Below are 24,352 nucleotides of genomic sequence, written 5' to 3' on the forward strand. Positions count from 1 at the left end.
TGATCCGCGGCTGTATACATATTAGTGCGGCCTTCCTTCCTTTGGCCACATACATAACATATTGTTAAATACTCCCTGGATATGATACAAAACAAAATGTACTAACGCCAATAATACACTCACAGACACAAGATCAAACTAGTCAGTTTAATTCAAGTATTGAACATTAAGACAGTGTTTATATATGGTTGTTGAATGTCAACACTGTAATGAAGGTCAAGCAGACTTCCTCTAGCACATGATTCAATCACTATCACTATTCAAGTTAAATTAATACATGAATAAAAGGTTTGATGGCAAAAACTGTAATACAAATAGTACAAAATGATCATCTTCTAAATGTGTCTACATTTAATTACAATGGCAGTTCATCAAGATTTAATACGAACATGTTAAGTTTAAAATAAAACTACATACTTTTTATGATGTATTACAAAAGTTAGTGTACTTTCACTTATTATTTTACCTAACGTTTTGCACTCGGCAGCAACAGGATGAAAGACATGAGGAAAGACAATGATTTATTAGAGACAAAATCTGTGCTCATACGAAAAAACTAAATGACTTGCTTCCCTCCAGCACCTGAGAAGACATCACAATTGCGTTGGAGTCTTTTATTTTTATTGTCATTGTTTGGTGATCAGGTAACGGGGCAAGAGTACAAGTATGTTGTAATGATCCCAGGTATGAAAAAAATAAAAGTACGAAAAACTGTTGAAAGTCAGGAAGAATAATTGGCACCTCAGGAAATACCGCCGATAGTGGATGAAGCTCCATGTCTGAACTCTTGACTCTGGATTGGAGCCTTTTCAGACTCTAGCCAAGGTCTTGAAGTGATATAAAAAGTTAAAACTGCTTTCATTGCAAAGAACGTTGCTTTTCACAGTGTTATATGACATACCCAGTTATTAATTAGCAACTTAATAGGAACTAAACTGTTAGGTATTCTAGTTATTCGTTGACTATGTTGGACCCTGTACCATGTACCATTTGTATCCCCTGTACTGAAAAAACAAAAGCTTTGATTGTAGATGTCTTTCAATCCCTAAGTGACAAGATAGCTAACCAAAACTGCCTCTCCTTCAAGCTGCTCTACACCTCAGAGTCCTCTGACCTGCTCTCTGCTGCTGCATATAATTCTTTTGCATGAAGAACTGCAGCGTGAACTGTATGAAACAGCCGACTGCTCATGTCTTTGTCATTTTTCCCAAAGAATTGTCCTTCTGCAGGATATCGATAACTGAGGTGTTACAATTTGCGAGGAGTATGTTCACCCTTATCTCTCCAAATTCCTTGACCAGCCCTTCAAATGTGGCCATGCCTGTCGAGTCTATGAACGGGATGGCGGAGCAGTCTAAAACTATCGTGTGAAAATCCAGTTCTCTCTGAACGAGTCCAATAACAACCTCTCCATTGCTTTTGTCTCCATTCGCCTTTATCTGCTTTGAAGACATCTCTTGAGCCTTCTTCTCTTCTTTTCTCCTCTTAGTCAGTTCCAGGAAAGGTTCAACTCCGACAGCTTTGTAGAGAGATCTGAGGAAGGAGTCCTTATTTGCGTAGTACAGAGGAGCCTGGAAGCGAAAGATCTGAACCCGAGGTGGTGGCATGAGGTTCTTGTACTCTTCCACATCCTCATAAAGATCGATTTCACTGGCCTTGCCCAGGAGAGAGACCTGATACCGGACATCAGAATACATTAGATTATGAAATTACAAGGCCAGTATTTGACTTTTAATATGCTGGAGTTATTATTTTATACCAGTTTTCACAAAAAAATATCATCATCAGGTCCATTACTCACCTTGGGGTTCTGGGTCTTATAGATGACGCAGATCATGGAAAATACCACCCCGACCACGAGACCCAGCTCCACACTGATCAGAGCTGTGGCTGACATGGCGACCATCCAGACAATACCGTCGTCTCGGCTGGCACGCAACTTTGCCGGGACATCCTTAAACTTCCTCAGTGCCCCCCGAAGGCTAACGATGATGATACAGGCAAGAACGCACTTCTGGAGAGCAAAGAAATAAGGGGCAAAGAAGAGTAGGACAAGAAGGACGACCAGGGCACTAATCAGACTGGATATCTGAGAGAGGAGCAGAAACATAGGGATGTTTTAGAGAGAGTACAATACTCTCACAAGGAAAGCCAGAACTTGCCATCAACTCCAAAAATGACAAACCATTTTCAGAAGTATATTATTCACCTGTGTTTGGCAGCCTGTTGAGTCCTTCACCATAGTTTTTGCTAATGCAGCGCTGGTGGTGAAGCAGTGGAAGAAGGAGGGGATGATGTTGCAAAAGCTGATGGCCAGCATCTCCTGGTTGGGACGGACTGTATAGCCGTTTTTCTTAGCAAACATCTCGGACAGTGACACCGTGAAGGCAAAACTGGAAGATAAAATGAAAGTTTGTTTATACATTGACACTGTGAGTTGCCCTGATTAGCACGTTAAAACTGCTTTAGACCAGAGGTAAACATGAACTTAGGGCATACTTTCTCAAACCTCTTTAAACTTGATAAATTGTTGTCTTCATACGACATACTGAAATGCTTATTGAAGAGTCACAGAAAATAAAAGTGGAGGAAATGTCCATAGCTAGGTCGGTTTGAGTTCAAATAGAAAATGAGGTATCCCTGCCAGAAGGTAATCCGACTACGAAATCCCATTTGTAACAACACAGATAAGAGACACATGTTGATGCCAAGCCAAGGTGTTGTTCAATGTGTTGTACATTACCTAATGACTGCCAGAGGAATGGCATCCAGTGCCAACCGTGGCATCAGAGTGAAGCTGGGCACCTGCGGGGGAATGAACCCTGTGGGGATGTGACCGGAAACACTGGAGCCATACTTGCTGTTCAGCTCCCCGAAATGACTAGCTAGCGTAGCTCCTGCCACTATAATCAGCTCAGTCGGGAGAGGGATCTTTAGGCGATCCTTGTAGCGCTCCTGGATCTCCTTTCCTGCCACTGAAATAACAAATTCAAATGTTATTCTTTGTTAAAGTGAATGAGGAATGTGCTTTATAGGCTAATCAGAATGTCCCCAGGTATAGTAGTATTTCATTACAGCACATGAGACCGTTTATAACCAAGAATCGGATGGGAAATATATCAAATATACCTAATATAGAGATACAGATTGCACTAGTGATGAGGTCACACAGGTTGGTGTTATGAATGTTGGCAAAGATGTTGAACCAGGTGACGACAACTGTGCCGTATCCCTGGTGCCGGGGGATCTTTATGCCCAACAGGTATTTAGCCTGTACGGTGAGGATGGTGAAAGAGGCTCCCGTAGCAAAACCATCAAGCATGGGAGCCGAAAGGTATACAGAGACGAAGCCTAGCCGAAACACGGCCATGAGGAGCTGGTGAGGAGATTAGAAAAAAAAGAGGAGAAGAAGAAGATAAAAGATAGAGAGATAATGATGAGATGATGGATTAGCAAAAATTGTAAAGACAAAAAGAGAAACTATTCATCCATTCCATAGACTTACAAGAAGTCAATAATTGCCCCTGCATTCGTTACCTGATAGACGCCAACCAAGAATGTTAGGGCAGCAGCGATGGTGATGGAGTAACACTCCTTCCCACACTGCACACCCATTAGCTCCACACTGTGAGGTGTTCCAATTGTCAGATTTGTACCAAGCGAGGCATTAAACACCAGGCCAGAAGCTTTTGAGTCTTCATCGAGGTCAAATCCAGCCATGAACATCTCCTTATCTACCACCTTCAGGCAAGAAAAAACATAAATGTATTAAGTAAACTCTCAAAAATGACTTTAAAGGAAACATTGCTCAGTGGCATTAAGTGATCAATGATTTCTCAATGGAACTCTTCCCAGTGACAGGTAATGGAAGCGCCAAGTAATTTAGATTTGCTCTAAAAAACATGAATCAACATTTCATTAAAGACTAAAATGGTGTGATAATTTCCAGTGTTCCATTACCTGTCCAACCATGAGGCTCATGAGGCTGAAGATCCCCACAGAGACATGTCTAGATGTCCCCATGAGGAAGTAGATGATGTTGGCGTAAAAAGAGGTGTATAAACCATAGATGGGCTGCACTCCTGCCAGCAGGCAGTAGGCGATGGCTTGTGGTACCAAGATGATTCCAACGATCACCCCGGACATCAAATCACCCCAGACGTACTCTTGGAGCTTGTATTTAGGCAGCCAGCGTACAACAGGGAAGAATCCGGTGAGGGTGGATCGGACTCTGGGCACAGAGCAGGTCACACCCTGTTTCAGCTTGGATTTGAGGACTGAAACGGTGGTCTGTCGCTGGCGAACCCGACGTTCCAGGACGGGAGGCGGGACCTTGGTGACCTCCTCCATGGTCTTGGGTGGGAAGAGGGGGCAGAAGGCGAGAGGGAAGGGAAATGGATAATGGGGTCAGCTGTGCTCCTGCACGATCTAGGAATAATAAATGAGGAAGATATGCAAGACAGACAGGGAAAAGGAAACAGTGATTATCAGTGGAGATACTTCAGTTAGTAGATCAAATACTTTGTCTTCCTGTTGGGTCACTTTCACAAGCACAGATGTTGTCTAATAAGCATCTGCAGTTGAATACAGGTGCATTTAGACGTTTACTTTACCCTGTAGGGACAGCTGTACTAGAAATGTTTTTGGTTGGTACATTATCCTTTAGGACTGTGGTGACAAAGTCCCTAGGGACCTGAAGGGCACCGGAAGTGCTATCGAGGTTTTCATGAGCAATGCACCGTTTCCTACACTGCTCCCCGGGCGGCATACATATGATAGCCCACTGGTCCTAACAATAGGATGGGTCAAATGCAGAATGTAAATTCCCCCTCTGTGGTACGATAAAGGGTATATTTTCTTTTCTTTTCTCTTTAAACTTGTCTATCAGTACCTTTGAGTGAATGTTCAGTCGGGATTACTGATTAAGTCTTTACAACAAAGTCTTTCATGTTCCAAACCCTATGGAAAGCTAAAACGTTGTGAAACATCGATAAACAGTTACAGAACAGTCTATACATCACATTTCAAGGCAAAGGGAATGGTTTTACAGGGGACCCAGTTTTACTAAGCTCCCTTTCCCAGAGCCCAGGTTAGTCAGTAACTAAGGCATCCTGTGAGCCAATCATAGGAAAAAGTGTATCTTAGTCAAGCACACTGCAAGTATATGATTTGTATAAACAAGTAGTGTTGGTATTCTGTCCGCTTTAATCCATACCTATGCCACTTTCATTTGAGCTGCTGCTATGTTTTGACACTTTTACTATTCACTATACTGATACCAGCGCAGCACTCCTTAATCGTTATCAATTCTTGTAATCTTGTGATATGTGTGGTAAGGTTAAGTGAGGACTACAGTATATAACTATGTTAGAGCGATGATAAAAATGAGAACATGTCTGTATAGAAAGCAAGGAAGCCCACTGCCAACTTTGGGATCAATTTGGGTGATACTTATTAAATGAAAATGTCCATTGCCATAAAATAGGGAACAGACATTCATGGTTCTCAGAGGATGACTCCTACTGACGTTGGGGATCCCCCGAACTCTCATCTAGTACCAAATATCACAACAACCATTGAATGGATTACCATGAAATTTGGTACAGATAACGTTGTTGCCAAATGGATGAATCCTAATTACTTTGAAAAATCCCCTGACATTTCCTGTAGCGCCACCAACAGGTCAAAGTTAAGACTTAACCAGAGAATTATCTACAGGATTGGCTCACCTTTTCTACAGACAACAGAACCAAATTTAGATTATAATAGGTGCCAACCTGAGAATCACACAACTAGCAAATGAAGTTGTCAGCAATTGCTAATAAGTAAGTTTGGTGGTGCACAAGTGCAGAAAGTATGGACAAGTTCCAGACTGAAAATATTTTGTATAATCATCAAGCTGGTCGCACAACACATGATACAAACTGTATATTTTTCGAGCACAACTTGTGGCTTAGTCTGAAACTGCAGTCCGGTGGCCACTGTGCTCTGCTGTTAACTACTGATGTACAAGAGTTAGTAAGCTGCAAAGAGATACATGGATGCCAACATTTATTGATGTAAAATCTTAAAGAACTGTTTATTTTTAACCAATTTCTTTCTCTTATGTTGTTGAATTTAAAGCAGTAATGTATTCTACAGTTGTAACAGAGTTGAACTGTTACATGATGTCCCGTTTCAGTGGGTTTCTACAGATAATTATACCATGAAACTGGGAAAATGGTTTTAAAACCCATAACTGACACCAGCTATGTAACCTACGCTTCTCCTAATGAAAGCATATGTTCCACATGTTAATGGCACTCATGTAATGCCAGTGGATGATGGATTGTAGGAGGCCTGTCTCACAAGGTTAGCTGTTTCAGTAGCAGCTGCGTGTCAGTAAACATTACAATGTCACGGAAACGATAAAGCATTCTAAATGATGGGTTATCAGCCTCAGCCATCGTAACACTGGTATGTGCTGCGACTTCCTGTGGCAGTGCTGGCTCACTGACCGATATGACAGTGGGATAAAGGATTGAGGAACGTCTTTTGCATGGGTGCCTACACGTGTTGTTTTTACAGGTTTAATAACAAGATTTAAGTATCATCTTTCGGTTTTCTGTCTTCTCTGCTGTTTCTTATTCACTGTTTCTAGGTAGTTTTGTTTTTGATGATCGTTTACTTTGCATGGAAGTCAACCTCCAATCAAAATACAGAGGCCAGTCTGTGTTAATGTGGGTCTCATAAATCCAAACTGACCTTTTTAAAAGATAAAAGTTACGGGAGATAAATTATGAGCCTCTGTAGCTCTTAGGTACACATAAAGTAAAAGAACATATCACAAAAAAAGACAAAGAACTCCAACAAGGTTTTCTTTTAAGAAGAGAAACACACAGGCTTGATTAACTGCTGAGCATGACGAGAGTCACACTGAGGACCTTTTGATACCAAATTTACTTCAGCGTCAACCTTGAGCTGTGCTGTAAAATTCTATTTCAACTGTTTCTGTTAACTGTTTCTAATCAATGTTCGGCGCCTTTAATCATGTGATAAAAGCCCGCCAACACTGCTTGTAAATGACTTGAAAGCTTCCTTCCTGTGCCTTTCATGTATAGTTGACATCTTTTTAGTCAAGGCATGTAAGAAGTCCAACAGGGCGATAGAAACTGTGTACCAACTTTCCATAAAGGAAAGCATACACATGATTCCTCAAATTAACATCTTTTTTTTTTTTTTACAGGATCAACTTTTTGATCTGCTGCACTGAACAACAACAGTATTGACATTAAATTTATTATTATTTATTATCACTATGTTAAGATAACACAAATATTAGAGCACGATTGTGTAAATTATCCTAATTTCTGACAAATATCATGTCTTTTAAAACCCTTGAGCGTCATTCTGACTCTGAGTTGCTGAGTCTTCAAAAAGTGCGAAACTGAAGCCAGGAGGACTATTGTCCCTTGTTTTTGAATTGTAAAACACAACAATAAAGATACAATATGATGTAACCATGGAAGCCGGTAGTTCCTATTCAACTTGAAAAGGGTGAACAAGAGCCTTACACTCTGCCGATGTCAAACAGTGCTTTGACAGATGTTGATTTAGAGAACAGGTTTGGAAAAATGCTAATTATAATACAAAACCTTCATGTTTAACTGAGTTTGCAAACCTAACAGCTTTTAATAGATTTGATATTAAAGACAAATCACAAAGTAAGCAGTGATGTCTAATAGAATTTGCTTAAATTAACAACACATAAGATTTGTATTGAAAATAAAAATGACCAACACCTCAGCAATTTAGTAATGCTCTATAAAGAACCTCTTTTCTTTATCAGAAAACTGTCTCACAAACTGAAAATCAATTAAAACGGCAATGAAATATCCCCCAGAACATCATTGCAGATGTGCTAACTCCTACACATCCAAAAAATAGTTAATAAAACCCTTGGACAATTAATGATTGTAGATATGCTCAAAATAGTACACAGAAGAATGTGAAAGGCTCTGCTGGTTAAAACAGATCTAAACTACCTAAAAAACAATCCTGGATGTGCTTTAGAAATGTTTTCACCAGCAGATCATTAAAAGTGTGCCAAAAAAACCCAACATAATCTCCAATGAAACCCCAATCATATTTTAAGATTCTCACCAGGAGGAATAAATACCAGCTTGGTCATTTCTTGGACTCACATTACCAGTCAGTATAAGACACTCACCTGAAGAGTCACTGCCACTGGGACAAACCTGAAGTCTGTTGTGTTTAAATCAGCGCTGTGTTGATTGCCTTAACTTTTTCTTATAGTATCTCCCTCTCTTCCTCTCTTGATATGTCTCTGATGTCAGACAGCAGTAGTTGTGAGGGTTATCTCTGCTGGATGAATGGAGAGATAAGAGCAGCCCTTTGCTCACCCTCAGTCTGGCCCCTATTGGCTTGGTCACCAAGAGTGGGTGGGGCTTGTCCACACTTGCACCAATAGAAATAATTTGTTTGTTTGTGTAGGGGATGGTGTTTTATCCAGTCAATTTTACTGGATCATTGCATTTACGTGCCCCTGCAGTGAGCCTGTGCAAATATGCACGGTCAAAGTGAAAATGACTTTAGTCTGTTAGGCTGTTTAAATACATCCTGCGGACAGAGTTGATTACACAGCAAACAGAAGATAAACTGTGCCTGAGGAGCACTAACCAAAGAAGAGCCCCTGTTATCTGTGTGAACTGTGTCAGAAACAACCCTAAATGTATGTCCCCTAAGCAAATACACACAGATTGGGCATTGGTTTGTTAAACAATGTGACTACCATTGATTTGTACCTGTCGGTTTATATCAAAACCAAACCACTGTAACTAAATTATCCTGAACTACTGTACATGTAACACTTTAGCTATAGCACCAATACAAATCTGATTTCATAATATGGTCTTTTCTAAAGATAAAATGTACTGTAATTAAGTAACCTCACATTTAATCATTTAGGAAGATATTTGATATTCTCACTAAAAGCCTTATTATCAACCAACCTAAACCTAAAACCCCTTATTGAGCTAAATATTGCTCCTTTGAAACACATTTAATTCCACTTTATGCTTAAACATATATAATATTCCTGTTATTCTTGTTTAGTTTTATCGTTATATCTGTGCAAGTAGTCTCCAGAGTTACATATCTTTCATCTGCACACAGTTACGTGACCATAACGTGAAATTCTGTATCATTTGGAATGAAGGATGGATGGACACATGGAGTTAAATGGCAGAGAGCGCTGCTGTCAGCTCGGTATTAAATACTTTTTGGTTAAAAGCGTACCAAAACACAATGATGGGGGTTCTATTGTTTATCTTTACTGCTGTAAATGTATTGTTTATCACTGATGAGAGACAGAACTCTGTGGTCTTCATAATCAGATCTACCATTCACTGTCACTGAGACAAATGTGAGTCTGTGTGTGTGTGAGAGTGCAAGTGTGTGAGTGTGTCTTTTATATTCTGGACTCAATGGCATCATTGTCAGGGTGAACGCATGGCAGACTTCTTCTTACACACTTAGTCACAGTTAAGATTTGAACGACATATGTAATAGTACAGAAATATCACCAGAGAGAAATGGGCTGCTTTTTGGTGTGTGTGTGTTTGTTTGTTTGTTTGTTTGTTTGTGTGTGTGTGTGGTGTTAACAGTACCATACCCATGCACAGCAAGCCTGGAATATTACTTGCAACAGACAAAACGTGGATAAAACCAAACAACCGGATCATGTTAGGAGTTTCTGCTTGCCTTGTCACCTTAGTTGACCCCTCACTGTTTGAGAGGATTAGTGCACTGCCACTTTAAATCAACCGGCAGCATCTTCTGTCTGCATTTCTGCTCCTCTGTCTACAAGCTCTGTCCCTTGTCTAGCTTGATTTGTGGAGCCTATATATCTGATTTTCAGTATATTGAGGACTCACCCAGAGAGGAGCAGAGGAGCAAACAGGGGGCAACATCAGCCATTCCTCCCTGAGTGGTGCCTCTGCATCCACCATCAGTCTGTCTTCCTCTACACCGCTGTGCACTCTGCTGCTCACTGACTGCCTCTGTCTTGTTCCTGTTTCCTTTTGCAAAGCATTATGGGAGCAAGCAACCCCCCTCCAGTCTCAGCCGCGGATTGGAGCCATGCAGAGGGGGAGGGGAGGGAGGAGGATAGATGGAGGGAGGGAAGAGGGGCTGTTGCCAGTGGATAGTAGTCACCATGGCGACTAAGCTCCTGCTGATGTGTGTGTGTATTTGGACTCCCAATGCCATAGTTGGTGGTACCTTTAAAAGGCCTTTAAGATACTATTTCTGCTGCACATTTCTATTGTTATGCACCATATCAGCAGCATCACCAGAGTAATATGACACTTTACTATCCCACATTATCTAAACTACCTAATAAACCTATGTTAAGGGCTAGTCTCGCAATAGTCTTTATCATTATAATTATCAAGAAATATCATGAAATTACAATAATATTAAACGCAAAGCTAAAGCATGATGTAGCAGAGTTCCTTGAAGGGGTGAACATAGTTTGTAGTCACACTCACAGCTGAATGAAGCACCATTCTTTAAGATGTAGTGTTTAAATACAGGAGAAGGCATCAGAATTAACTTCCCTTTCTTCAGCCTAAACAGGAAGTGTTACTTTTGGTGGCCACGGTTTTAGCAGCTTGGTTTTCAAAATGGCATTTTTTTCATTTTTTTTGTACGCTACTTCCTGTTTTTAACTCTGGTGATGATTACCAGTTGGGTTTATATAACAATTCACAATCAAATTAACAGGTCTACCATTTTCTAGACTAAAGGGTGTATTTAATATAGAGATACAATACAATGTAACCTTCAATTAGTTATCGTCTGTTTGACAATATTTAATGTCTATCTTATATTATAATATTAACTAGTGATGAGATTTATTTAAATAAAATAAATTTGTAATTAGCACATTATAAAGTATCAGATGTTCCCACCTCATAGAGATATTTTGCAAATAGTATCTGTGGAAGTATCCTGAAAGGTGAATTTGTCAGACCTTCTCCCAACACAGATAGGACGTTACTTCCTGATAACCCTGTGACAATAACACCACTTAACCTTCTTTTCTTCCCCACAAATTCCCAAGGACTACAGAGGATCCTACAGCAAACACTGAGCACAATAGTTTATTTATTCCACTTATTATTAACCCCTTTGGTTAAGTGTCTGTCAAGGATAGTAAATGTTTTGGGTCGTAACACAAGAAAAGTCACGCACAGAAACTGCCTGTTTCGGTATTTACGATTTAAAAGCTCTTTAACATTTAGAAAATGATATGAAATAAGTTTTAATTTAGTGATGAGTTTGCAAAAGTTGTGCAGTGTTCTGCAAAGCTGAGCAGTTATTACAACACATCTTTCCATGATGACTCAAGGTACTGCAAAAAGTATAAAACTATTGGCATCAAAATATACTTAAAGTACTAAAAGTAAGAGTACTCATTCTGCAGTTTGGTCCATTTCAGAATAATATATATCATATGTTTTGATTATAATTATCGATGCATTAAAGTGTTATCAAAGCTGGTCACAGCTAGTTTTAATGACAGAGTATGTTGAGATTTTACTCCAGGTGTAACTAAAGTCTTATTAAAGTGTTGATTTTATTTCACATCATTAATCCAAATCTGTAAAGTAACTAAAAGATAGAATCGGAGGATGAAACCCTCTTTATTAGTCACATACATGCACACAGCAGAGCACACACAGTGAAATTGGTCCTCTGCATTTAACCCAACCTAGTACTAGGAACAGTGGGCAGCTATCGTGCAGCGCCCGGGGAGCAATGGGGACGGGGGATTGGAGGTGTCCGGTGCCTTGCTCAAGGGCACCACTGCAGGGCCTAGGAGGTGAACTGGGACCTCTCCAAGTAGCAGTCCACTTTCCATATTTTTTCAAGTCTGTTCGGGGACTTGAACCGGCGACCCTACGATTCCCAGTTCAAGCCCCTACTTACTGAGCCCCTGCTGGACTGATTAATGGTATTAAGTACATATGTAGTGGAGAAAAAGTACAAGATGTACCTCTGAATTGTAGTGGATATTGATAGATACATTTAATTTAATTATTATATCAGGAATTATTTGTCTTTTTCATTCCAGCTAAAGTTCAGCTGCAGCTGTTCTCTCTTCTGCTCAGCTGACTTGATTGCCCATTGATTGCACCTGTGTCAAGTACATTGAAGTAGAGCTGTAACCAGTAAACAGCTGGTTTGCCATTAACAAATAGGGGCAGTTTAAATGCATCACTTCGCACTAACTGCAAAGAAAAAATTTGACTCAAGCCTGTTTTGTTTTTTCAGGGGTATCGAATCCATAGCCAAAAAGCAGCAATAGAACTTACAGAAGATTTAAAACATTACCACAATAAAAGCATAAAACTGAATGATTATTTAGTTAGTGTAGTAGCAGAATTAGTCACACAATCCTAACACTTCTACAGTTGTTAATTAGGCCTTTCACACAGCAGACATCGTGTCTGGTCAAATAGTAGGACAAGCACAGACACCGATAACACTAACTGATTGTTCTTTTCAAGAGTGTCAGTGATTCATTACTGTGACAGTGAGCCAAATACGTATCCCCTAAACCAAAGCAACTAAATGGTTTGTTTACACCTGTTCTTTTCCTATTAGACATGTCATCTGTATATTGTGACAAAAGCCTACTGCTGAAAGAGGAGTTTAGAGCAAAAGCTAATTTCAGTTGCTAGTGTTGTTGCTACATCTAGTGGTAGTGAGGAGACAAGCAGGTAGGATTTGAGAGCTGCGTATTGGACACAACTTGGAGAAGCAGCCAGTTTTTCAGAAGAAAATGTATGTCCTCCCCACCTTCCTGAGGTTTTCTACGAGAACCATCCTGAACCAGGGCCTGATTAGGGTTACTGCTTCTTTTTTAAGGCTGGCTTCTTACCTTCAAATGGAAGGAGATGAGAAATAAATGAACATGGAGACTTTCTTTAATGGATTAAAGACTGTATTTAGGAAAGACTAACATGCAGCTGCCCATAGAAGGATGGAATATTGGCTATGGCGTCTCATGCGGTTAAGATACATTCCTGTTCCTGTTTTAACATCCAAATAATCTCAGAGCCAGGACGTTTGCAGGTCAAGCAGTGGAAACTCTGCATGATCTTTATGCTTTTAGACAGTAAATCCAGGGAGATTGTGTTGGAGTCAGTGATTACCGAATGAATTCCTCCTGTGGATTTCCCCTGATTGGTTAATGGGCAGCAGATTCAGGGGTCAGCAATCAGTCCAGAAAATCAGCTCAGAGATTGTTTTTGAGCAACGTAGAGATGATTGGGGATAATTTGGTTTGCTGCGACTCAATAGGCTTCCTGACGGTGTGCTTTGTTTGTAATGGCCGCTATCAGTAATAAAGGCTTGTTGAAAATGTTGTTTCAGGCCCACACAGAATAATATTAGTTTTTTTCTTGATGCTCATACTGTTTCACTAAACACACAGCCCAAGCTATAATGAGTTAATTGTCAACAACAGTGTGCAAAAACCAAAATAGCTATCTAACTGCCTACATTTGGGAAAGTGTGTTTGCTTTGTTCTCAACAATGCTGTAAAGTAAAATAAAACTGATCTAAAAAAATGCGTCTCGATGTTTACTCGTCAGGGATCGTATGCAAAAAAACATCAATCTAATGTAATTTAAATGGTGATTAATTGGTTTTAGTTGGCATGGAGATGGTTTAAAGTTTAAACCATCCTCTGATGAAGGCAACCACCTGTGGCTCTACAAATGAGAATGCAAAGTAAATGGACCTTATAATAGAGCTTAAAGATAATTATTTTTGGAGATAAAATCATGCAAATATATGCAAATGTTGCTGCTGGATGTGTCATTAAGCAAAGTTTTGCTAGCACATTCGTCTTTGTGAGGTAAAAATATGATAATGTGGTGTACAGCTTGTCCATTCATGCAAGTTCAATGAGTGAAAAATATATCACAGACTCGAGTGTTGAAATCTGGAGAAATTAGCATAAAACCAGACATGAATGAATTAGCACCAAATTATTGTCAAATTCTCTGTTTATTCATCATGTCCATTGAAAGTAACCAAGATGAAATACAGGGCACAGTGGACTATTAAAAGTTGTCACATTGTAACAAGACATTTTGTTCACATCAACATCTCTGAAGCTTTGAGGTTGTGTATTAAAAATCAAAAGGAAAGATGGTGAGTTTATGGTTGTTTGGAGGCAGAGATGCATTTAGAAATTGAAATGAAAATGTGAGAGTGTAGGCTGCTGCTGTATCCCACCTCTGTGTGTGGATCTAATGAACAAGTTGTGATAGACAGCCAGGGGGAGACAGACGCGTTTCAGAGATGTAAACTGAGCTTCAAACCTCAGAGGAGGGTTGAAACTGTGTTATAGCTATTTAGTGCTTCTGGCCATTGTTTTTTCCTAACCCTGGAAAAAACAAGGCCAGATCAGAGCTAAAGGAGAGTGAATATTGACCCCTAGTGGTCAAATATCACTGAATTCATTTTAAAACTCAGTTAAAGCTAAATTATTTACTTGAGTGACAGTCATTTAAAATCCCGTTGGCTTGAACCCAATTCAGCCATCTTTCAAATGAGATTACTGTTTTCTAATCGTTGTTTTTCTAATGTTTTGATGTTAGGTTGTATTTCCTGTATGATTTCAGTGCTGTAATACCTAGTCTTAATAATTTAATAACTTGACAAACTCCTTCATACTGTATGTCAATATGGCTTCAAGCAGAAAGAGTGATTTTAAAACTGGCAACTAAGCTTTGCAACCCGCTGCAGTGATGTAGAGGCACACTTACAAACCAACACATCACTGATCTCTGACAGAGATGCAACACCTTGAAGACTTTCCACCTATAAAGGTAAGTGCAACAATCATGTATATGCCTTGAAATTATCACAAGGGTCAACAATGATGCTGTATTTCATCCCAAACTACTGGGACGTCATTGATTTCTGATTTCACATTCTCTGATTTCGGCGTGGAATATGAATAACGAATAATATAAATAAAAACGTTTGACATTACATTCAGCAGTTTCAGAGTGCCGTCGATGCTGATCAAATACAAGAATACAAACTGCTTTACAATAAACTGTAATCTAAAGACACCTAAAGACACCTCTAGGACCATTATTATAGAGGTTAAAAAGCCGTTTTGTTAGCCAGAGCTTTGCTTGTAGTCCTCTGTAGTTTTTCTGGACCGCTGCCTTCATGTTTCCAATCCCAGGATTTCAACAGTTCTTTTAGGTTTTAGATAGAGGACATGGGAACATATTGGCAGTGTGTTTTGTTCCATGGACACATTGAAGCTTCAACTGTTCCTTTTGTTCAGGGCACCGAAATGCTTCAATATTTCACCAAAAGTAAGATCTGCACTTTTCTGATGCCCAGCAACAGCGCCTCTAGTCCCGGACAGCATCAACATTTTTTTAAAAATAAGTCTTAAAATCCGGATGTTGATCATAGAGTTCATATCCGTGAGAGACCACCTCCTCACAAACAAGTCACAGTTGGAGGCTTTTTGCTCATAGAGTTCCGACAGAGTCCTGGGACTGCTCGTTAGCCAGTATTGTTCGCCCATTGTCACTGTAGCTCCGGTTTGGCAGAAACGACAATCTGAAAAAGAGACAGAGACTTTTAAGATAACCTTGATTAAAAAGATCTGATTGATATAGGTTCAGGGTTAGGGTTAGGGTTAGGGTTAGGGTTAGGGTTAAGGCAGAGACACTTGAATCATAGCTGTGCTGGTAAAAATAGGCTGGTGGAAATGGAAGAGAAAGGAGGCATGGGAAGAGTAGAGCGCAAATGGGAACTTCTGTTGGCATTCTTCTGAAAGTGGGCAGAAAAGTTCTTGTGAAAGTAGAGGAGGGAGAGGAAGGAGAGGAGGGAGACAGGGAAAAAAGGATGTTTGTAAAACACAAGGATGACTTCAATCCAATTGACTCAATCCCAGTACAAATAGAAACCCAAAAAAGAAAGTGGCAAAAAGTCCCTTATTTAGTAGGAGTGTCATCTGTGTCTACACAGTAGGACCTCAGAAGCAATGTATTACTATCAAACACACACAGACAGACCTGAACGGATGTCCGGATGTATTCCTTCTGGTAAATTCCCAGGATTAGTTCTTATCAAACAATTTGACATGCACACACACACACACACACACACACACACACGCACACACACACACACACACACACACACACACACACACACACACACACACACACACACACACACACACACACACACACACATACTTTATTTTTACACTTATCTAGATAATAAAGGATGAAACGTTTTTAGGGAGGAACAGTGAGTAGACCTTGAGGTTTTAACATTTTGGCTCATACAGTATGCATCATGCTGCCGGAGATCCTGACACTACTCAGGCACTGAATTTAAGTCAACAACAAACATATGAAATCACCAGCTGTCCTTACTGCCCTCAGGATGATTTTAAGTTTATTGAGTTGCAGATTGTATTAAAGAAATCCCCAAATAGACCACATTTTAAATAATATACAAGTTGAAACAAAAACCTGCTTATCCCAGAAATCCAGGATTATGTGACGTTCGAGTCCCACACATATCTTCCCTCTGACATTTACGGCAGCAGATTTAACTCAGGCAGTGTGGCATTTAATGACTTAAAAGGCTATTTTTCCTGCATTACAGGAAATTCCCAGAGTAAAAAATACAGAGGGAAAACAGTATTGGAGTTTTCCCACATGTTAAATCATCAATCTTATAACCACAGATAATTCAGTGGTTTACTCCCACCAGAGGTTTCCCTCGTGTGTCACTTCTAATATGTCTGTCCAGATTTGTTAGGAAAAAATAAAGAGATTAGAGAGGTTTCTCTTGCAATACATGTGAACTTTGGTACATTTCCATCGTTATCATTAATTTGAGAGCAGTGAAAAGTTCTGTGAGGCTGCCGTCAATTATGATAAAAATAAAACCTTGCAGGAAAAGCCTCCTGCCTCATCCAAAGAAAGGAAAGGAGAAGCGACTGGTGAATTATGTTCACTTCTCTCATGGGAATCTAAAAATAGGTTTCTGTTTCTATTCTGTAACAATAAGTACCATGGACAAGGGCAGTAGAGTCACATTTAACCCCATTTTGGGGGATTGTTGTCATGATCCTTGTTTCGTGTCTGTCATGTCTTTGTGTGTTTTATTTTGAAATGTTTTCCCCTCTGTGTCACTCGTTAAGCTTCACTTCCTGTCTGCGTTTCCTTCCTGTGCCTGATTGTGTCATTGTGTTCACCTGTTGCCCCTGTGTTTCTCGTCCCCCTTCCAGCTGTCTCTCGTCCTGTGATTACCCTTTTGTATTTAGTCCCCGTTTCCCTTCTGTCTGTTGTTCGGTCGTCGTCATTTCTTCCCTGATCTTGTCCATGATACCTGCCTGTTCCTGTCGCCCTTCATGCCTGGAGCTAAGTGTTTTTCATGTCCTCTGTTCCCTTGCTTTGTGTTTTCATCAACAGCTTTTGAATTAAGCTCGCTTTTTGTTTTTGACCCTTACCTGCTTCCCCTTGATTTACTGCACTTGGGTCCTGTTTCCCCAACCCTGACAACTTTATCCAGAAATAGCTACTTATTGCTGTTCAGTAATCATCTCTCTATTGTTTTCAAATATTTTTTGGGGCAATCAGTGCCAGAATTGAAACAGGGGAACAGAAGGAATGACATGCAAATGGTTGAACAGCCATTAACTTTTAAATTCTTTCTAGACACTGATTTCTTCTTTAATTCACAAGCTTAAGGTCTTTAACTAGAACCCTGTCTGGGTTGTGGAGAAGCAGCAACTAAATGTTATCCATCAGTGAGTTTGATCTGTGGCTGACTTCCAGTCTGACAAATTGAATAAGGATATCCAAGCACACATCAAAAACGACAGTCTAAGGGAAACGATCATGAGAAAAGAGGGCATTTGGACTGCTACATCTGATTTGAATGTTTTTTTTCAGATAAAAATGGGGATTTAACTTTCAGGGGGTATTCCGGATGTGATTTCTTTAACTGTGTTTATTGATTTAAAGTTTACAGTCTTTTCTGTGTGTTGGCTATTTTATTTTTTCCGGCTGAGTGTTGTCATCAGTCTTCTTCAGGTTGTTGCCTGTTATATATATTTTTTACGTGTAAATATACTGCCTTTTGCCATCATAAATGCAAAATTCATAAAAAGTCCTTCACTTTGAATATATGAAATGTCCATTATGAGGTAGACACTACAATCTCGGTTGATCCTTATATATTCTTTTAATGAGAACCAGTTTTTTTTTATTTTGTCAAAGCTGCCTTCAGTTCCTGTCTCTGGTTTCATGTCCCTGTCTTAAGGTTTCATGCTATGAGTCTATTTAAATGAAGAAGCTAATTATGCCTAGAAATAAGCACTTTCATTTAATCAATCAATCAGACTATACGTCTCTCAGGTACACTCCTGTTGCTGCTGTCCAAACTCATGACAAGTCATGCCTTTTTCATTTTCACTTTCCACACCATTTGTGCTGTACTGCCTATAATTCCAGTCATTTCATCTGATATGTTACAGTACGTCACCTTAAGGTCGATCAACACAAGATACAGGAGAGGTTTGTGTTCCTTTTAATTTAGCGATAATATCTTTCGGGGACATTAAATAATCCGATTTCTCTCTTATTGCCTCGCATTGGGAGCTAAAATAGCGAGGAGGGAGCGCCGATGGGGTAAAATTATAGGACGTGTTTTCCCACAGGAACACTGAGGATAATACTGGAGGAACCAGTCCTGCTCTTTCTAAGAGCTTGATTAAAAACTGTGTATACCAAACATAATCGGCAGCATTTTCCACTGCAAAAAGGAATGCTGTACTTGGGGAACTTCAATCTAAACAGATGAGGTAACACATATTAACTGTCCTACATGAATCAAGGCAGGAATATAGCTGTTTCATGCATTGGTACTTGGTAAATTTACCAACAGCATCTATTTGTGTCTGTAAATTTCTCCTTAATTTAGCAAAGTGAGCATTACATAATGCATATTTAATGATTTTTTTTTTTAATGGTCTTACAAAAAAGATTAAACCTTTAGGATAATAACAAACGTTTCATGGATATATCTTTTAGTTAATTTTCTTACCCTTTTGACCAGGTAGTGTCTGCAAAATGTTTGCCATTTTAAAATACACATGTTTAAAGGCCACATTTTTTTTGTATTTTACTCACACTCAGATCCTGACATTTTAAATACAGTAGCACCTACACACAAACATTTTCCAGTTCAGTTCATAAATCATTCGTGGTCTGATTTATTGCCTCCAACTAAATAAAAAAACATTTTTGAACCTGGTTTTATCCAATGCTCATATTGCTGTTCCAGAAAGATATGCAAATTAGCATTGGACTTTTTATATAAACATAAAAAGTCCCAAAACAAATAATTACTTTATTAAATAAATGAAAAATCAAGACTTCAAACACAGTTCCAATAGATAGTAGGACATGTACCGACTGAAGCATTGGCCAGACACTCAAGGGAAATTAGTTGGCTAAGTGAATTCAGAAAGACACCCTGGGATCAGGCCAAGAATGGACTTCAGAGTTTCCCGTGCAGCTAAAATATTTGGACAGGTCAACTGGAAGTCGGTGGGGGGACACAAAATGAAGTATGCTGGATCTAGTTTGTATAACCAAAAAAGGAACTTCAATACTTTTGATTTGTTTTGACATGTTAGCTTGTGGACACCAGATCTTATTAATTATACATCAGAGGCTTTTAGAGACCCAGATATCTTACTTCTTCCTTTCACTACAAACAATGTCGCTTCCTCCCTTCTCGATGAAATTAGTTTTGCTCCCTGCAGTAAATGCATGAGATATGTGCTGCTGTCGTGCAAGACTAAATTGAGCCTTTCCAATTCAAAGAGACACTTCCAGAGACCAAACTGAATGAAAACATTGAGGGGTATAACAGACAGCACATGAATAGACAGTGCACTAAAACAATAAAAAACTCTGCGTAGACCAAGCATCAGCACAGTTCACAAACATACATATAAATCCAAATTATAACTTTGGTAAAAGGGTCCAGAGCCAAATTCATTCCTCCTTTTACATCAAATATGTTCTGAAAAATCTCAGGCGCTCCACTGGAGTGTCATTCCTTCGCAGAAAATAAAAAATACTGACCACCCAGTAACAAATGTACACAAACGTGTCAAAATATGTGCTCCAGGAAAACAACAATTCAGATGGCCAAAGAAAATGCCTTATAATTTGAAGTTGTATCACAAACAGAGCTCTGAAAACAAACTCTGACTCTGACTGACCCAACCTCCAACTGCACGGTTTATCATGAATACACACTGTCCTGCGGCCCTTCATGAGCGGGATCTGGGTTTCTGGGACAGAACATACTCTGCCTTTCATGTTTCTGTTATTGAGCTGTGGTTGAAAAGTAAAGCAGTGATTCTAACTGAATATTTTCATGCAATGACCTGCCACCAAATGTCGGCTATGGAAGCCCCAAGAGGCAAGTGAGGAAACAAATTTATTATGGAGATTCATTTTCTTAGTCTAATATAAATAGTTTTCTCTCCCATGTGAACCCTTTCATACTAGAATTGCAGTTCAAAACGCTTCACAGTAGACTGTGGAAATCTCTTAAAATAGTCACGGAAAATTGATGTCAAATAGAATACAGTTACCAGTAAAAGACACACACAAGAAAAACTCAGTTTAAAGGTAACATTTTGCATTAAAAGGAGGACAGTGCAAATACAACCCAAAAGCAGGTGACATGCGACAGCAGGAGTTAGCTTCCTAAAAGGCTAAATTGGACAAATGTGTTTTTCAACTTTTTTCCACCGAGCATGCCTCCCTAATGTCTAGAGGCATTTTGTTCCATAGCTTTGGGGCATAATTAACAAAAGCTGCATCACCAATCTTCTTTTTATGATTAAAATGTATGATTTTAGAACATGTAAAAACATTTCTTTCAAAAGGTTTAAATATATTTTCTTTTTTTTTGTTTTGCCAGTATCAGTATTCCTTATAACTGTGAAGACATGTGGATGCTAGTGTAGTACTATTTTCTGCCACAAGAGGCTGGAACGCACAATTCCCCCTTTTTACTATAGGACAAAAAACATATGTATTGTTTCACAGTTTAAATACTCCATACATTACAATTATATAAGGTTTAAGTCCCCCCCTTCACAAATAGAAATAGAACAAAGGAAATGATAACTATTATCCTGGCAAGTAATACATTTTTTTTTTAAATGCTCAACAAAGATCATACCTACAAAATGGATCATGAAAACTTATTTTAATTTTGTGTCTTAGTGGCACGTGTTTTGTGTAGACTTTCATTCAGGTTAAAAAAACCTTTCTCTGGACTTCTCCATCAACTATTGTTATTTCAGATTGTCATACTGCTGAAAGATTGGTATTTCTAAATCAAAAGAAAACAAGTAAAAATCTCACAACAAGAAAAGGAAATATTATTTTAGAATAATATTTTTGTATGATTCATAGGGCTATGCAGCTCACAATAACATCAGTCCTGTTATTTTTTAATTGTTTTTCATTGTACTATGCAATATTTATTTTGTCCATATCCCTCAGGTTAAGTGACGCGCAGACTCCCATCAGATAGCAAGTTCTGGCTTTATAAAAACAGAGAAAATCCCTCCTTTTTTCAAACTGAGATCGTTATTTTGTAAGAAAGAGATGAAAATGATTTTTATCTGACAGAGTTTAAGAAATTATCTCATGCCACTGAAGTTAAACCCCCTCACTTCCCGCTCGGATATGGTCTACCAGTTAGCAAGGCACTGCTTGTATTTTAGATGCTGTGTGTTTGCACGCGTCTGTGTGTGCCTCGACATGCAACACTATCTCTTTTTGTTCTTATTTGCATTTGAGAATCACATCATTTTTAAAATTCAGCCCAACCATTAAATCCTGTGTCTCATTGTGAGTTCCCATTGATTCAAACATCAAATCACCATATCTATCTGTACCCGAATGGGAAGGTTGTTATCTTTAATAAAAACTCAATTATAATAGGATAAAGTGATCAACATGCAGCTTAACCTATGAAAGCCACGGCTCCTTCAGTACTGTGCACCTCAAACACAAAACTATCTTTCTGTCGATCAAACACAAACAATCCCACTCGCAGCACACACAGTCTTGTCACTCACTATGAATTCAGTAAGAAAAATACAACTATCCAGATTCAATCTTTTGGCAAAAGCTGAAACAATTAGAAGTTCGCAGCCAAAGGAAATCTGGAAAACAGCAGTAAAGATGGATCATTGTAGAACTGAGGCGCCTCGATTTAAGATGCCCGTCATCTTCTATTGACCCATTTTGTGATGCATGCGCTCGTTACAAACGGGTTGACTACAACTCAATGATGGCATCCAAATCTTCCAAGTTTTTTCAGGTCAATGTTTCTTAAACCCTCTTTTGAGATGGCAAATGAATCAAAGAGGCTTTTGAGTTTTAAGCTCTGTCTAACAGTCCTAGTCTTACAAATAAAGAACCACAAATCATTTTCACACTTCCTAATTTAGTCAGTATCAGTATTTTTTCTTTGTAAATGCCTCAAAACTTTTCTAAATGGATTACACTTCCTGTGAGTCTCAAGAGTCAGTTTCAACTTTGTCATTTTCCCTGAAACTTTTCTACACAAATGAAAAAACGCTGGAGAATTGTGCACGGTATGCCAAACCAGAGTGGAACATGAATTAATAATTCCAACTAACCAATACATTTACAGACAATTAACGTATTACAAAGCTCAAATATGCAAAGTCTTAACATAGCAAATTTAGTAAATCCTTTTTTGACAGAGAACACGAAGCAAATTATGTTTAATTGTGTCATTTACATCTATTGTTGGAGGAAAAAAAGACTCATAGATAGATTCTGTCTTATCTGTAAAGTACATTAGAGTGAGAACGGTCTGTGACCCATTTCGAATACTAGGTAGCAAAAACTGTTCAAATAATTCTCCTACCTGCTTGCTGTTGTTGCTAAGGTAACAAGTAGTCAAAAAAACATTCTTACAAAAAGCTTAAATGTCTGTGTGTTCGTTCTCTTTCCCCCTAGCTACCATGATGTGCATTTTAGAAAAAGCATGAGCACATAGGAAACAGTACAAGTAAAGAAGTCGGTCTGTTAATAAATTAAAAAAATACCATTACATTTAAATAATAAGAGTGAGACACAAGAAACTAGCTGAGAGTGCTGATTTTCAGGCCGGGTAATGAAGGAAGTATGACACATTAACCAGACCTGAGGGGACCCACTCTGGTCTCAGCGGCAGGGCTTCATGATTTTTAGCCTGATGGTTACATACAAACATCAGTGGCTTTTATAAAATCAATGCAGAGAGGAACCATGAGATTTGGCAGGTGATTAAAAAAAAATGCAATACATGTCTATGATAAAAGATAAAAGCATGATGACTTTCAAGGTTAAATTAGCTGCATGCAACTTTTTGGGGGGTTTTACGGTCTTTAAAAAACAGAAAGATTACAGAGTTTTATATTGAAGTGTATTGTAATACTGTTGATTACATAAACAAATACGTATATGTTATGCAGCCCTACTGAAGAGGTGGCTCCCATATGACATGTCATCATGTAACATCCATGTAACTTGTATGAAAAACAAACTGCGATATTGTACTCAAGTGACGGCTGCTGGTTAAGTCAAATCGAATGCTCTGCATGCAGGATGAAGCTCTGACTGAAATCAAAACAATTGAACCAAACTGAATTATATCGACATTAGTCTTGTGGGGGAAAATTGCTCCGCAGACCGAGTTTAAAGTAAAGACACATGATAAGAACAAAGAAAACAAATGAATAAACAAATCCGAAGGAAGCTCAAACTCATCCCCGGATTCAATTTCGACTCTGCACAACGTACATGCCAACAGCCATTGTTTATGACAGACTTAAAGTAAGCCGTTGTACCGTGTGAGTCAGACAAAAACCCATTGTAGTTCTCTTTTTAAGCAGACGGAAAAATGTCAAGTATGTGACTGACCTGAAGCTAAAGTCAGCAGGTCAAGACTGACAGAGACCTCTGACATTGCTACACCACTGAAGCTCCAAATGCGTGTTGTAAAGTTTAACATATTGCTGTATGATGACATTGGAGGCCTTCTATATGTGCACACGTGTTTAACACACACACACACACACACACACACACACACCAAAGCTCAACCTGACCCCCAGGTTCACAAAGACACACACACACCAAAGTTCAATCTGACCCCTAGGACACACACA

At 39.0% G+C, this 24,352-nt stretch overlaps 2 protein-coding genes across 2 annotated transcripts in view; both read right to left on the reverse strand.

Moving 5' to 3' along the window:
• Positions 1-133: 133 nt before the first annotated feature.
• Positions 134-8,372, reverse strand: slc26a1 (solute carrier family 26 member 1). Its single transcript, XM_063888790.1, is given in 9 exon segments — positions 134-1,214; positions 1,217-1,673; positions 1,802-2,089; positions 2,210-2,393; positions 2,744-2,975; positions 3,130-3,376; positions 3,538-3,741; positions 3,961-4,428; positions 8,210-8,372. Coding segments are annotated over 8 exon segments (2,124 nt in total). The 5' UTR covers positions 4,351-4,428; positions 8,210-8,372; the 3' UTR covers positions 134-1,092.
• Positions 8,373-14,063: 5,691 nt separating this feature from the next.
• si:dkey-247m21.3 (5-hydroxytryptamine receptor 4) overlaps positions 14,064-24,352 on the reverse strand; it is a 35,766-nt gene continuing 25,477 nt past the window's right edge. Inside the window, exon 7 of the mRNA XM_063888889.1 lies at positions 14,064-15,666. Coding sequence (XP_063744959.1) covers positions 15,576-15,666 — 91 coding nt within the window. The 3' untranslated portion in view covers positions 14,064-15,575. The remainder of the gene's footprint in view (positions 15,667-24,352) is intronic.

Source organism: Eleginops maclovinus, chromosome 8 (genome assembly GCF_036324505.1).
Source record: "Eleginops maclovinus isolate JMC-PN-2008 ecotype Puerto Natales chromosome 8, JC_Emac_rtc_rv5, whole genome shotgun sequence".
Taxonomy (NCBI): Eukaryota; Metazoa; Chordata; class Actinopteri; order Perciformes; family Eleginopidae; genus Eleginops; species Eleginops maclovinus.